Consider the following 17,332-nt stretch of genomic DNA (forward strand, 5'->3'; position numbering starts at 1 on the left):
TCCTCTCCGCGAGCCACCTTCCTCTCCGCGAGTAGTCTCCTCACCACAAGCCCAAGCAGCAGCGGCCAGACACCTTCCTCGCCGCGAGCCACGACCCTCTCCGCGAGCCCTAGCAGAAGCGCCGTGGTCCAAATCCTGGTTGGGAAAAAATAGTACCACCATTACCATCCAGCAGCAAGCCATCCTGGTCTTGCGTTGAATCTTCATCGTCGCTCTGGTAATTTCCCCTCTTTTCTTTATTGGATTCTTGCCTAATTGTCTTCTGTTTCCTTAGGGAATCACTAATGGTTAGGTTTTGTTTGGATTCATGTGCTGGAACAAAGTTATTTGGTTGATTATTTTATTTTTATTTTTTTGGCAAGAAACAAAATGGCCAAATTAATCTGGGTAGATTTCTGGTTTGGCTGGTTCTTCGTGTTTGTGCCTCATATGGAATCAAAAAATTTGTTTCTTTTTAAACCCATGGATTAATTCTCTTTCATTCGTGGATAATTCTAAAAGGCGTGAACTTTCTTGCTGAATTGGTCTTGTAATCCTTCAGTTGAAGCTCATTTAATCTATTAGCATTATGGCTTCCTATACTTAGTCACACTTCCTTTTTTTAAATTTTTAATCCAAAGATTAGGGGTTTTTTATTGTTGTTTTTAGTACCTTCCTAGAAATGTGTTATGGACGACTATAAAGAAGTAATTAGTTCTAATTCATAAAGAGATAATGCTGATTTCTTGCTTGTAATCTGTATTTTACTTATTTGCCTGTGCATTCAATCTAGTTATAGCATCTTTGAAATGAAGAGTATTGAAACCTGTTTGATCCCACTTCTATCCAGTTTTTCTTGAAGGAACTCTCATTAAGTCTTCTTCGTAAGTTGTATAGTAAACCATGAAGAGTGTTTGTTACTCAGTTATGTGATTACACAAACCATGGAAGTGTTCAAGAGATTTGTTATATTAATTTAGTTTGATTTATTTGCATATTGTGCAACTACTAACTCGCCATTGAAAGAAGCTAACTTTATCCAGAGGATTGGAAGTGCAAGTATATCCATGGTTAACAAAAATATATTAGTGTATGCATAGATGTTATGTGACTGATAACTGGATTGAACCTTACTGATATGAGGTTAATCTATGATGTGAACCTTACTGATACATGGTAAAAAGTCAAACTCTTTGACTACCTCCTTAATGTCTCCTATTACTGATCTTTCAAGCCCCGTTGTGTCCATTACTATTACTATGAAGAAATTGAAAGGAAAGAACTACGCTTTGCGTGCTGCAATAGTTTGAGTTTGGTTTGTGGTTCATGATGTAATCGGCGATCTCTTCCAATTAAGATAAGACATTGGGATAGTTACTCACATTGGTTGACTTTAGATTTTTGAGTTGACTGTAGTATTTTATAAATCACTTCAATTGTCAAGGTCATTTAGAATAGTTCTGACAAGGTCTTCACTATTATGTGCCTTCATATTGTTTGCTCTGAGTTAAAGATAGTTCTGACAAGGTCAGATGTGTAGATGCGGAGGATGTTGGCATTTACCATAGTGGCACAAGTTGGTGTTGTCCTAGATCAAATAATTCGGGGGAACTATTGACTAACACCATCAAACATATTTAAATTGATTATAATTGAATTATAATATGCTTCATTTCTGTGTTACTAGTATGTTCCAATTTACCTCTAGAAGTTTGTGAACTTCATAGAAAAATTGATTTTACATATGACTAGATTCAGAATTTAGAAATTCTGTAGATTTTTTTTTAAAAAAAAATGGTTAGGTGTCACTTTTTTTTTTCCCTGAAACTGACTTATGTATTTCTCCATGTTGGATAATATAAACCTTAAGAGTTGCATATTATGTATATCTTTTAGTAGGCCTCAAGTGAGATGGAATGAAGACAACTTGTATGAAATTGAAGCCAATAAACCAGTGAGGCAGAAAATAACTGAACCTAAAACACCTTATCATCCTATGGTTGAGGATGATGGTAAGTCCGCAAATGTTGATTTATTCAAACAACTTGCACTTTGATCTAATATCTATTTAACAAGTTAAAGAGGGAATAAATAACTTTCAGATGCTTAAAACTCATTCATTGGTAATGCAGGTTGTTTATCGCCAAGAAGAACTTCGCAGGTCCAAATCATCCTCATCTTCTACTGCTTGCTGATTTTTTCCCCCTTTGATGAAGTGTCTTCTTTCTAATTACATGGCTCCAAAAGTTTTAAAACGGAATTATGGACCAGAAATTGATATATGGAGTGCTGGAGTTATACTCTATATCTTACTGTGTGGAGTTCCACCATTTTGGGCTGGTAAGCTTTCTATCAATAAATCCATTTTGCACACTTCATTATTTGTTCTACCACTTTCTACAAATAAGTTACTTATTATCTACTTGTGATAATGGAACCTATTATCTACTTTCTTGATAATGGAGTTCCACTTTCTTGATAATTTCCTATTTTAATCCATCTTACCTGTTTGTAAATGACATGTTAGTAACCCTGCAAAATATTAGTCTTCAAGATGCATTGCCTCTTCTCATTACATTTTAGTTCAAAATGCATGGTTTTTTTTTTTGCTTGATTTAAAGTTCAAGATGCACGGAACTTTTCTCCCCGAGAAAGCATAGTGAAATTTTCATTATATTGCTATGCTGAATTATTAGTTACCTGTGGTACATGTTTGATGGAAAAGGAGATGTAATGGAGACTTAAGTCACTAATCAACTGTAAGATTCTGGAGATCAGTATAGTAATGGCAACTTCTCAGTTGGCATGCTTTGGAAGTTAAAGAGCGGATCTGCCTTGGCACAGTGCTCTTGTGGAGCTCTTTTGCGCTAGTTAAAGTTAAAACTCTAGTATGGTTAATACTTAGAGATAAGCTGAACATAATGTCAAACTTGAGGAAGCATGGACTTTTTGGATTTTTCGTGTCCCTTATGTGCTGGAGGAGTGGAGGAAATAAGCAGATATTTTTTTGATTGTGTATTATCTGTGTGATTGGATGATAGCATCTATGCTTGGGTTCTTTATTGATTGGGATGGTAAATTTAAAAAGGAAAAATGGATGGATGCCTGCAGGACTCTCACAGGTAAAAAGCTTTGAATCTTCAATACAATCACTAAAAGCCTGGCTGTATCGAATCTGGCTTGTTTTCTACCTAGTTATTTTCTAAGATGTGCAGCCAAATCTTGAGTATTTGGTGTGCTCTTGGGAGACCTATTATGCATATGGAGGACTAGAGCACCAAGGTCTGCTTTACCTGCATTCATATTACTCTCAAGATAATGGAACCTATTATCTACTTGTTTATTTCTTCACTTTGATTATCATTTGTCATTGGACTGTTAATCTCTTTTTGATTTTGTGGATAACTTTGCTGCAAACTATGCTCTGAAGAGAGTTTATTATGTCAACTATGCATTGGGGATATCTGGACGCAGGAAACCTTGTTGGCATCTATTATGAACAAAGTCAACTTGACATGGCAATTCTGCATTACAAGCAAGCTATCAACTGTGATTCTACCTTTATTGAAGCTTACAATAATCTGGTAAGTTGATAATGGTCTAATATGTCAAAATGTGGTATCCTTCTTGATGGTGAGCCAGGTTAGTTAATGATCGACTTTCTTGCACATTAAAAGGGGAATGCTCTCAAAGACGCTGGACATTATAGGGTGACTTTTTAATTTGGATATTTTTATTCTCTTAAGTTTTTTTTCCTTGTTGAATAACTTCATTTTAATAATTTTTCCCAAGTCATCCTTTGCTTTACAACCTAACCATCCACAAGCATTGTCAAGCCTTGGCAACATATACATGGATTGGTAAGCTTTAGAAATGTTTGATGACAACTGTGCGGATACTTTATTTTTGTTTCTTAATGAAACTTCTCTTCATGCATGAAGTACATAGAATATCATTGATAAAGCTGCAGGTTGTCAAAAAAGACTATCGGTAATTAGGAAGCTAATTTCAAAATTTTCACATTTGCATACTTCACTGGTGAGCTGATCATATCAATATTTCCTAGTTGTCAAAGCAATATTCACAAATTACAATTACAATTGAAATTGCTAGGGTTGTAAATGAGCTACACCGATGTTCAAGCTTGTTTATTAGAAAACAAACTAGTGTATTGTCGAACCAACCCCAAGATGTTACTGAGAGCAACTAGAGAAAACATTTTACTTGATCCAATAACTGAGACTTGTATCAATTACTCAATTTTCACATTTTCTAGATAATTTAAACTTTAAAATAACAACATACACAAATACTATCAGAAATATATAAATGTATTATATTCTACATACATTTAAATAGCAAAACTAAAGAAAAGGGATCATAAACAAACCTTAGAGAAAGCCAGACTACTAGCTTTAAAGCATGCCCATTTATGTTATTGAACTTACAACAAATGTTCAAGCATTTAAGCTTGTTTATTTTATATATGTTTTTTTTTCATGCTGAATGAACACAAATGAACACTTGTCAGGCTGAGTATCTAGCTTGTTCACAAACATTCTGTTCATTTACAGCCTTGAAAATTGCTTTAACATGTGAATATATTTCCTTGAAGATATTAGCTAAGTTACTTGTTAGTGGACTGTGGACACTGTCAGTTAGCATTTCTTAGCAATATGGACATGTGATTACAGCCATGCTACATTCTGCTAAAAATACATATCACGTTACATGTTTTTTACACTACCACGGGGCCGAATTTCATTATAAAGTTGACTTAGTATAGATGATTCATTTAAGATGTAATCTAATGATTGATTTTATAGTAGATGAAAAGATAATCCACTATAAAGTTTATCTGTAAATATATTCTATGTAAACATAAAACAAAAGATATCCAATGATCTTCTTCTCTGCATCTCGAGAAGTTCTAACAATAGCAACTAGGGGGCTTAGAAATCACAATGAAGTTCTTCTGGTTGGTAGCAGAAATCACAGAAAATAAGGGGCTTAGTGCAAGATATTCAGGATACCAAGATGACATCAGAGGTAGTACAATAAATAGTAGATCTCTTCATCAGAGGTAGCTTTGTTCTTCTATGCTTCCTTCACTGGATTTGTTGTGTAGTCATATTTCTTTGTTCAACCATTATTATGTCTAGTAATTTGTTGTATGATGCTGTCGGTATTCTATTTTAAAAACTCAGTATTCTATTTTATTTGATACATGTACACATTTGTTTTAGTTATTTGACATATGGTGGATTTATGTGTTTTTACAGTTTACAAATCTCAAGTACTCCAGAGTTGAAATTGACGAAGTGCGGTTCGAGTGGGCTGAATGCATGCTAGATTACATTTGAAGTGCGGTTCTACCTTGATGTGTTAAAAGAATGTTCTACCTTGATTTTGATATATATTAGCTAGCTTTTGATGTAAAAAGAATGTTTGGGTATTTTATGGATATTGTTGTAAGAAGATTATTTATATAATTTGTGAATATTTGTGTATTTTATGGATATTATTGAATGAAGAATATTTGTACAATTTGTGAATATTTGTGTATTTTTTTTTTGTTATTGTCGGTTTTAAAATCAAATCTGTGCTGTTAAAAAATATACATATTACATCGGTTTTCCACCGATGTAAAACCGGTGTTATAAAGTAATATTACATCGGTCATTTACCGCTGCCAAAACTGGTGTTATTAACATACAATATTACATCGGTTTTACATCGTTGATGAAACGGTGTCGTTAAGTGATACTACACCGGTTAATAACCGATTCGAAAACCAGTGTCGTTAAGTGATACTACACCGGTTTTAACCCGATGTCTAAAATGGCAGACTTTTAATATCGGCTTCATAGACATCGGTCGAAAATCAAATAGACACCGGTGGAAAACCGATGTCTATGAAGATTTTTATTGTTGTGCATCTTAATTCCCTTGACTTTAATTATCATATCATCTTAACTTTAACTGCTATTTTATATCCAGGTCCATCCATAATATCTTGTATTAGGGGACTTCCTAACACGTATCAATGGATCAAATACCACATTTTAATTGACTAGACATATAATTAAGTTAGTTCATTGGATGTGCTCTAGTTAGTTCATTGGATGTAGCTCTCAGTCAACTACCTAGGAAACAAAAGTTTTTGTTCGAGCTCAATCAACTGAATTGTTTGGTCAATTGACTTAAATCGAATTTCTGTTTAGTCAAATCTAGTATAGTTTAAGGGCATTTTCTTATTACTATATTTAAAATTTAGGATAAATATCTTACTTTATTAAATTTAGATAATTATTTTTTACTACACGCTATATCAATTATCTTAAAAATTTTATTATCTTCTATTTTTTATTATTTTATTCTATTTCTTATTTTTTTTATTATTATATTTATGGAATGAGAGAGATTAAAAAAAATGAAGGGAAGAAGAGAGATTAAAAAGAAATATTATTTTACTTTTAAGATAGAAATTTTATTTTCTAAATTTAGAAAATTACTATTCATCAATTCTAAATTTAGGGAATAGACAAGTAACTGATGTAAAAAAATTTTAGCTATTCTATCTAAATTTTTTTTTTATTATTCTATTTAAAATTTAGGATAAAATATTTTGATAGGATAGCTAACTTAGATGTCGAAAAAATACACCAAATGAAGACCATGAATGAGCTCACAAGAGAACTGAGTGAAGATGGGAAAAAATGTATACTCTTCTTCAGTGATTGAGTGAGGAAGAAACAATGTATATTCTCCATTCACATCTACCGATCAGAACACGCCAGTTAATGCATTCATGCAGTAAACTTTATACTGAAAACTTACTGTGAAAGCGAAGTGTTCCTTTATAATTTCCAAAGAAATCGGCTACACAACGCAGAAACCAATGCTCTGATTAAGTGCTTCACCAGAACATCGAAACTAAAGAGATTATTCTACGATCCACTGCTTTCCAATAATTAAGATTTCTTCGTGTTCCTTCTTCTCCTTGACTCAACCTTTGTTCTTACCTTAATGCACAAGAAAAGATCTCTGTTTCCATCTCTTCAAAAGAGAGACAGAGAGAGCAGAGACTACTGCGGCTTTCTTCATCATGCGATCATGAAGAAGAACAGAAAGGAGTGGGCGATGATTTGTGGGCTTCTGATGGCGGAACTATTCATGGGTGATCGATTAATAATCGCTCTTCTTCGATCGCCGTGATTTTAAGCGTACGTGGAATTACTAACGTGGTAGTTAGTTATTGGTGCAGTGATGGGGGCGGCGGCCGGAGTGCAGGAGAAGGCAGAGGCGGTTGAGCCGATCCCGACCATGTCGCCGCCGGAGGGGAACACGACTTTCATAGAGGGGCGGACATGGTGCGTGGCTCGGCCGGGGGCGTCGCAGTTCGACCTGGAGAACGCCATCGCTTGGGCCTGCGGCCTTGGCGGCGCCGACTGCTCGGGTGTGCAACCCGGCGCCGCCTGCTACCGGCCCGACACGCTCCTCGCGCACGCATCCTTCGCCTTCAACAGCTACTACCAGCAGAACGGCAACTCCGACGTCGCCTGCTACTTCGGCGGCACCGCCGCCATCACCACCAGAGACCCAAGTAATTGATTCAACTGCTCGAATTCAAGTCTTTCTTCTACCTACTAATATCAACTTCATTGATTTGGTCTGGATTCCTCATGATAGGTTATGGATCTTGCAAGTATCTCGCTTCAGAGTGAGTGTTTTATTTAATCACCAATTAGCTTGCTGTGATTAAGCTGAATTATGCCAGTGGTTAAGCAAGTTCTTCGCTAATCCACGCAGGACATCTGCTGCCTCACGGCTGTTTGAGAGAGATTACCTCGTGAAGAAGCTGTTAGAAATTTTGGTTATTTTATGTTTGAATGTGAGATTAGGGAAATGCACGCGATTTGATTAGGGTGGCATACGTTCTTGCAATGCATTTCTCATTATCTAGTCGAATATACCATAGTCATTATCACAGTAGTTGATGCAGGCTTGCAGACAGATGTATTTGTATAAAATGTTTTGAGAAGGTAAAGTATAATTTTGTGTAAGCTATAACTTTTTATGATATTTTTTTAAATTTTTAATTATCCAAAATTCATGATCACCATTCATTTAAAAAATTCAACTGGTTGGATCTGTTTGTTCGAAACTTGCATGTCTCTTCTTATTCCTCCTTTACATTTGCTTTACTAATAACAAAAGTCTTTTTAAACAAAGTTTCTTTCATCTTACTCTCCAGACTCTCCTTAATGCTCACTTCAGTAGCTATGTTAAATGTCAGAGATAGTCATAAGGAACGCGATGATAAATGATAATTAACTAAATTTGAGAGAGGTTTATTGAGAAGAGATTAACATATGCTATTTTCAAAAATATACATAGAAATAAAATATTTTGAAATTTGTATTTCAAGGAATAGTTTATTTTGAGTTCAAAAGTCTTTATTTGACATGCTATAATATTTTGTCATTTTTTTCCCAAAATAATAAGTGTATTTGACATGATTATTTCTGATTAATCGCTTTTTTTATTTGTAGATATGAGATAATAAACTTGTTAGTTATTATTTAAAAATGACTATGTAAATTTTTTTTACTCAAGTTGTTGTGATATATATATAAATTAAATGTAAGTAGAGTCTATATATTATTATTATTATTATTATTATTATACTTTACACATCCATGCACTCTTGACATGATCATAAAATCTAAATTTTTTAATCTCTTTCTTACATCGCGCTGGCTTGTTTTTATTCTTCTCTTTCTTTGCTCGCCTCTCTTCCCTAAAACGAAAGTTCTAAATCCTCTTTGTCGCTCATCCGCTCCTCTCTTCCTCCACTTCCAACCATAGATACATGTCATCTTGTTCAACTCTTAGCTCACGACAAGTGAGTTAGGGTTTTCGTCTAAACTATACTGGTCATCTCTCTCTTCTCATTTTTCTACTCGTGTTTTAGAATAATGCAAGAAGGTAATGCAAAGGTATGTCAAGCGTTTGTCTTTTACCAATTGTAGTTTCTAAGAACCCACTATTTAAAAATCACTGTGAGGATACTTTGGTGCTTAATTTCGAAGTACATGATGATATTGATCAACATTAGTGTTGGTTTTCAAAAACTAGCACTAACGTTGGTGCTGGTGAAAATCATCACTAATGTTGTAATTTTTAAAAACCAACACCATCATGTTCTTCGAAGTTAAGCATCAAAGCATTGGTTTTGGTTTTTACAAACCAACACCAATGTTTGTGCTGGTTTTCAAAAACCAACACCAAAGTTTGTTCTGGTTTTTAAAAATCCGTTGATTATTACATGTTGGTGATGGTTTTTGCAAACTCATTGATTACTATATTGGTGCTGGTTTTTAAAAAAATACACATTGGTACTAGTTTTAGAAAACCACCACTAATGTGGTGCTAGTTTCTCAAAACCAGCATTATCCCATTTTAAAAAATAGAGAAGTCACATCAACATATTTTAGTATATGTCTGAAAAACCAACATCATAATATAAAAACTAGCGCCACTCCAACATATTTATAAAGACATAGAAGTTAGAAGGTATATTGTTATATCAATGTCAAAATCTTAGAACCATAATTTGTGCATAAATATATTTGTTTATTTATGTTAATAATATATATTTTGAATAATTTCAGTCATCAGTTGATGTTGGTCATAAATTCCAATGAACTAGTGTTTTAGGTCTTTAATGGGTTTTTTGGCTGTCCAACAATGAAAGGATAAGATTGTGGATCAGTTCATTTACATAATCGACATAAAGCGATTATTAAACAATCCCCTTTTACTGTATTTTTAGATATACAAGATATTTCGTAAATTCGTGTTTTACTGGTAAATATATTTCAAAGTTGGGATTTAACATCTCATACATTTATATTTTCAGGTACATTTTCTAGTTTTGAAAGATAGAAGCACATAATAAAAAATTAATCATTGTAAATTTGCAGGTGCCCTAGTTACTTTCATAGAAGAGATGTATCTCTATTACTTAGTATTTCATATAGAGGTGATTTTATTCCTATGAACTCAACTAATACATCAGGTGACCTCTTTCTTGCTCACTTATCTAATAAAAAAGAACCTACTAGATTAAAAATTGAGGAGTTGTTTAAACTCTATCCTCATAGAGTTGAAGTAGATGATGCTGCTTTAGTATTTTGTAAATTATACATTTTATATATATTTGTTTGTGTGTTATTTTCTTTTAGTACATACTGTAGGTCCCTTGCGGCCTGCAAGAGAAGGGTGAATTGCCCTGCATAAAATAAAACAACAAACACCTTTCTTAAACAATCGAACTTCATCAATTACACACTTAATCAAAATATAATGGAACTAAAAGAGTATGACACAAATTTGTACTTGGTTTGCAATCAGAGGATTGCTACTCCAAGGAAAGTCGACTCAGTAAGAAGATCTCCTTCTAGAATAAAACATCGGAGGCGGAGAAACCTCGTACATGAAAAAGACGCTCGAAAATGAAAGACATAAAGAAACTCGAAATACAAAGTGTGTTATTCGAAAAAGAAAAGAACATGACTCTATTTATAGCCCACTGGTCAAAACTGACCATTTATTGACATAACATGGTCCGAGCACCCCCAGTATGGCAAATCTCATCTTCTCACAAACGGATAACGTGGGATAAAATTTTATCTCACTTTGAGTGCCCGGGCCCTTGTTGATGCCGACCCATAGCACCGAGGAGTCGAGGCACCCCAGCTAGACCAAATAGTATATCAGTTACTAGACAACTATAAGTCGAGCAACAGTTTTATTTCTTGATCCTTAAAGCTCACTATAATCAGAATCTCATCCAAAATATAGTATAATATTAAATTTCTTTGGTCGGGCAAGACAGGGAAGAATTCTACAAAGGTTCATGTAAATTACAAAATGATGGTAATAATAATGATATAAAATATAGAAAAAAATATTACTTTGTAATAAAATGTATGTTGGTACTGGTTTATAAAAAGCAACACGTATTGGTGTTGCTTTTTATAAACCAGCATCAACATGCTACTATTTTTTAAAAATCACCACCCAATGTGGAGTTGATTGTCTTTTAAAAATAGCCCAATACATTTAAAGCAACAAAACCATTAGAAACTTCCAAATAAAACTTACAATTATAGCTTCTATGTCCTACTATCAATCAATTACAAAATGAATCAACTATAAAATTGATCATGAAACATGGTGAAAAATCAACTACAATGTTGGTGTTGGTTTTGAAAGATTAGCACCAACATGGTTCCAATTTTGAAAGACCAGCACCACGTTGGTGTTGTTTTGAAAGACGAGGACCACCATTAGGCCCAACACTAATGTGGTGCTGGTTTAAAAAAACCAGCACCATGTTGGTGTTGGTTTTAAAAGAAAATCAACACTAATGTGGTGCTAATTTTTGAAAGACCAGGGCCAACGTTGGGTCTACCACCAACGTGGTACTGGTTTTAAAAGACTAGCATTATGTTGGTACTGGTTTTGAAAAAAAATTATCTCAACGTTGGTGTTGGTCCTTCAAAACCAATAATTGGAGTTCACAAGGTTGATGTGGAATGTGGATTCTGAAACACGAGTAGAAAAAGGAGAGTAGGGATATAACCAGTATAGTTTCAAGAAAAATCCTAAGGTTGATGTGGAATGTGGATTTTGAAATACGAGTAGAAAAAAGAGAGTAGGGATATGACCAGTAAGTTTTGAGAAAAATCCTAAGGTTGATGTGGAATGTAGATTTTGAAACACACGTACAAAAAGGACAGGAAAAAGATGACAGTATAGTTTAGACAAAAATCGTAACTCGCTTGTCGCTAGCTAAGAGTTGAACAAGATGACCTATGATATAATGTATAAAGGTGGGACCCGTTAAGACCAGGAAGTCAAAAGTCAAGGGGACATGACAGTTAATAGTCAGGAGAAGGAGGGAGTTAGATCATCTCACATCATCAGCTGCATAATTCCTAATTGGGCACAGGCAAGGCAGGTCCCTAGATCTGAGATATAAGACGTGGCCTGGACTAGTTCTTGACCTGCCCCCGACTGATCAGACTTCCCCAGCTCGGGTTGTGTAGACGAACTTGGTACTTTCACTAAGATAACTTCGGCCAGCTCTTCAGTGATTAAGACGTGAAAGATGGGTCCCTCACCAGGCGATCAAGACTGTGGTGAGGGACCCATCTTGACCACTCATAGGTACCATCAGGCTTGAGCCTTGATGAGGAGGATGAGCTATGATGAACCGACTAGGTTTTATCACGTAGTGCTAAATATACAAAAGATGGGTCCCTCACCACAGTCTTGATCGCTTGGTGAACCTAGTACTTTCACTAAGACAACTTCGGCCAACTCTTCAGTGATCAAGACGTGAAAGATGGGGAGGGACCCAATCGCTACATCTTCAAAACTCGAGTGTAGTGCTAAATATACAAAAGTTCACGTTATAGGGTCCTACTGTAACATATCGGTAGAGATCGCTACATCTCCACGAGAACTTGGATCATTAGATGTAGTGTTAAATAGGCAAGAGTTCTCGTACTATAGGTCGGATAAGAATAAATATGATAGGAAAATCAATAATCTAATATTTGAAATATATAACATAAGAACCCTCACAGATAAATTAATGGAGATAGTATATACGATGATTAGGAAAAAAAATTAGTATTTTATGTGTACAAGAGACAAAATGGGTAAATGAGAAAGCAAAGATGATAGAGAACTCTAGTTTTAAGTTATAGTACACAGGAAAGAATAAAGTAAGAAATGGAATGAGTATTGTTAGGGTTGTAAACAAGCTGAGCCGAGCTTTAGGGTGTTCAAACTTGTTTGATAAGGTAACCAAGCCAAGACAAGCCAGACTTAAAATGAACCAAGCTTTTAAAATGATTATTCAAGTTTGATTTGATTTATTTTTTATCAGTTTGAATTTGTTTGAAGCTTGGCTTGAACTTAGTTCATTTAGATGTTATTGAGCTTTCAATTCAAGCTTATTTGATTGTTTGAAACTTTTAGTTATTTGTTTAGTTATTGAGCTTGATAATTTAATTTTTATTTTATTATTTATTTAGCATATTGATAAGAGTTTTATTAATGTATATGGTTCGCAAATATTGTTCACTAACGTTGTTCATGAACGTTAACGAGCTGAACATATATATATATATATATATATTGAAGCTCGTTTGTTTAGTTTAACGAGCTATTCAAGCTTATTTGTTTAATTAATCTTATATATATTAAACTAACATAAACAAGTTCTTACCAAGCCGAACACCAAGTTTATTCATGAATGCTTGGTTCATTTACAACCCTAGGTATTGTTGTAGATAATTCATTAAAGGATAAAGTTGTTGGAGTAGTTAGAAAGGGGATAGAATTATAGCCTTTAAAATAATAGTGATGAAAAAAACTATGAACATAATTAGTGTATATACACCACAAGTAGAATTAGATAAAGCTATTCAATCAAGATTTTGGAACGACTTAGATGAAATATTATAAAATATTCCACTAAATGAAATGATTTTAATAGGAGGTGATCTAAATGGATATATCAGAGTGAAAAATGAGTAATATAAGAGGGTACATGGGGGTTGTGAATGAAATAAAAATGAAACTTTTGAACGATTATATCAAAAATTGGATACAAGAAAAAGGGGAATGAGACATTTATAAAATGGCTAAAGTGAGAGAAATGAAGATAAGAGATCTTATCCGAATAAAATGTATTAAAGATAAATGTAATAGGGTACTAGCAAATAATGAAGAAATAAAAGAACGGTGGAAGAAGTATTTTCATCAACTCTTAATGAAGGTTTAGGTAACCAATTTAACTTAGGTAATTTAAGTAGGTCAAATAAGTATACAAATTTAAATTTTTATTGTAAAATTCAAACTTCAAAAGTAGAACAAGGTTTAAATGAGATGCATAATGGAAAAGTCATTGGACCAAATGATATTCCGATAGAAGTATGAAAGTACCTAGGAAAATAAGGTATTGAATAATTTACAAAATAATTTAAAATGATATTAAAAATGGTAAAAATGTCTGATTAATAGAGGATAAGTACTCTAATTCTCTTATATAAAAATAAGGGAGACGTATAAAATTGTTCAAACTATATGAGTATTAAACTAATAAGTCATACTATGAAGCTTTGGGAAAAAGTAATATAAAAGGATTAAGGAAGGAGACCTCGGTGACCGAAAATTAATTTAGGTTTATGCTTGGAAGGTCGACAATAGAAGCTATACATCTTCTTAAATAATTAATTGAAAAATATCGGGAGCAAAAACAAGATCTATACATAGTACATTCATTGACTTAGAAAAAGCTTATAATAGAGTGTCAAGAGAAATTATATTAAAAATTATAGAAAAGGGAGAGATATTAGTGTAACATATATTGAACTAATTAAGAATATGTACGGGGATGTAACAACTAGAGTAAAGATTTCAGGTGGAGTAACCGAAATATTTCCAATAAAGATAGTGTTACATCAAGGATCAACTCTAAGTCCTTATTTTTTTACACTAATTATGGACAAACTTACTGCATACATTTAAGACACAGTATCGTGGTGTATGTTATTTACAGATGATGCTATTCTGGTAGATAAGACACATGAAGGAGTAAATGCTAAACTAGAATTTTGGCGAGAAACATTAGAAGGCAAATATTTTAGGCTTAGTAGAATAAAAATAGAATATATGGAATTTAAGTTTAGCAATACTAGATGTAATGAGACAATTGTTAAGATAGGAGATGATGAATTGCTCGGAACCAAGAGTTTAAATATTTAAGATCATTTTTACAAAATGATGGAGGGATTGAGAGAGATGTCTTATATAGAATACAAGTAGGATGGTTGAATTGAGGAGAGCATTAGGTATTTTATATAACCGTAAAGTATCTCTAAAATTTAAAGAAAAGTTCTACAAAACCGCAGTTAGACTTGCTATATTATATGGAGTTGAATGTTGGGTTATGACTCGAGCACATGAGCAGAAGATGAGAGTTGCAGAGATAATATAGATGTGTGGACATACGAGGATGACCAGAATAAGAAATGAGGGCATTAGAGAGAAAGTCGGAGTTGCATCTATTGAGGAAAAACTCTGAGAGACACTTTTAAGATGATATGAGCATGTACTTAGAGGACTAATAAATGCTCAAGTTAGGCGATGTAAAATTATAATAAATATGCATATCAAACGAGAAAGAGGAAGACAAAAAAAGACTTGTTTAATAATAATAAAATAAGATAAAATTTATTTAAGTATGATGATGATATAGTAGGAGATAGAGTTTACTGCATAAAAGGATCCAAATAACCGACCCCACCTAGTGAGATAAAGTTTGGTTATTGTTATATATATATATATATATATAACAGTCTTGTTCCAATTTGCGAGTAAATCCAAAATACAATTTATTTATGTATATTGAGAAAGTCTATCTCTGAGATATGACAGTTTTTTGCAACTCCCACGTGATCTGTGTAGTTAAACGTTATGTTTATTTGTCAGTCAAAATCAAGACGAGTGAAATATGACCTGAAGGGAATGAGACTCTGCTCAGATGAGAATCAAGTTTAGTTGAACTGGTTCAATAGGCTTATTCCATAGATTGATTAAGTAAAAGTTTCAGCTCCTGACCTCGACTCACCTCTTGGCTCAGTCTCAGCAACTGACTCCAACTCTATCTTAGTCTTAGCGACTAACTCCGATTCTGACTCCATCTCAGTCTATGAATTGACTTCGACTTTGCCTCTATCTTAGTCTCGATTAAGTACAAGTCTCAGTTCTTGACCCCGACTCACCTCTTAGCTCAGTCTCAGCGACCAACTTCGACTTTATCTCAATCTCAACGATTGACTCTGATTCCAACTCCATCTCAATCTCATGATTGACTTCGACTTAGATCGTTTCTATCTTAGTTTCAACCACTTACATCCTTCAGGTCTCAACTCTTGACCTTAACATAGCTCCTACCTTAGTCTCAATGGCTGACTCTGATTATGACCCCATCTTAGTTTTAGCGACTAACACCAACTTAGTCTCGGATCCTAACACCATCCACCTGGCTCAACCTCAGTTGCCAACATTGCCTCTGACTTAGCTCTAGTTCCTAGCACCATCTACCTAGCTTGGCCTCAATTGCCGGCATCCCCCTGGTTCAGCTCCAGTTCCCATCACCATTTACCTGATTCACCTCATCAGTTGCCGATATTGCCTCTGGCTTAGCTCCATATCTCAACACCATTTATCTAGCTCCCCTCAGTTGCCAACATGACCCTTGGCTCAACTCCAGATCCCAATACCATTTATGTGACTCACCTTCGGTTGCTGACATGACCTCTGGCTCAACTTCATATCCCAACACCATTTACCTAGCTTGGCCTCAATTGCTGATATGTCCCCGACTCAGCTTCAGATCCCAACACCATCTATATAACTAGGTTTTAGTCGCCGACATCTCTCCGCTCAATCTCGGGTTCCAACTTCATCTACTCTCAAGACTACTCTAAAATAATTTCATTTCCTCATCCTCAGTACGTGAAGGGCAATGTAACATTCTCATTATTAAGATCATTCATCCACATTATTTCAGGTCACGTGGCACTAGATGAATGAAGAGGTAGTTCCTAGGTTATCAGAATTAATCTCTTAGATACTCTCCTTCAAATATATGACATTTTGTTGATAGAAAGATAGCTAATGGCTATCAGATCTAGTCTTCTTGCTAGCTCATATAAGGATGGTGGGGAAGAATATGCAGCGTCTACGTGGAGATACTCTCCAAACAACTATACAAATCCTAGAGAAGGATAGTACAAAGGATCCCTAATTTTCTAAACCCTTCATCATGTTTTCTCCTTCTTTTTTCATATCATCTTAAATAAATCTTAACTTGAACGTTGGAGTAGCCTAATCTTACTCTTTTTTTGAAGTGCATTTCAAGACTTTCCATCTCAGTCACCAACCATCTCTAGAGAAAGAGCGCATCAGTACGTTTTAATGATGAATGACTTGATCATTCATGGTATTTAGATGAAACACTCTAAAATATTTCTCTATTCAGATTTAAAGGTATTTTTTTTTTTTTTAGATAAACAGATCCCATGGGGCACATTGAAAATATTTATTAATTATTGTCAAAATGATCTTAAAATAGTTGATGTTTTAAAAATCTCTATTAATCTATATATATAGATTTAGTAAATAGGAGGCGGTTGTATGATTTTTTTTTAATATCATGTATTTAAATTTTACAATTCGATTAATGTTTCACTTTTCGCCCATT

General features: G+C 34.2%; 1 protein-coding gene across 1 annotated transcript; it reads left to right on the forward strand.

Annotated features, from left to right (window-relative positions):
- Window positions 1-7,059: 7,059 nt before the first annotated feature.
- LOC122017270 (major pollen allergen Ole e 10-like) lies at window positions 7,060-8,045 on the forward strand. The gene is made up of 4 exons (XM_042574835.1): window positions 7,060-7,159; window positions 7,247-7,585; window positions 7,672-7,702; window positions 7,792-8,045. The coding sequence occupies exons 1-4, from the start codon at window positions 7,096-7,098 to the stop codon at window positions 7,904-7,906; spliced, it is 549 nt and encodes a 182-aa protein (XP_042430769.1). The 5' UTR covers window positions 7,060-7,095; the 3' UTR covers window positions 7,907-8,045.
- Window positions 8,046-17,332: the final 9,287 nt, after the last annotated feature.

This window comes from Zingiber officinale, chromosome 8B, assembly GCF_018446385.1.
Source record: "Zingiber officinale cultivar Zhangliang chromosome 8B, Zo_v1.1, whole genome shotgun sequence".
Classification (NCBI taxonomy): domain Eukaryota; kingdom Viridiplantae; phylum Streptophyta; class Magnoliopsida; order Zingiberales; family Zingiberaceae; genus Zingiber; species Zingiber officinale.

Coding starts and splice junctions, on each gene's coding strand:
- LOC122017270 (XM_042574835.1), top strand. CDS start 7,096: ATGAAGAAGAACAGAAAGGAGTGGGCGATGATTTGTGGGCTTCTGATG. Junction 7,160..7,246: donor GATGGCGGAACTATTCATGG/GTGATCGATTAA, acceptor TTATTGGTGCAG/TGATGGGGGCGGCGGCCGGA. Junction 7,586..7,671: donor CATCACCACCAGAGACCCAA/GTAATTGATTCA, acceptor TCCTCATGATAG/GTTATGGATCTTGCAAGTAT.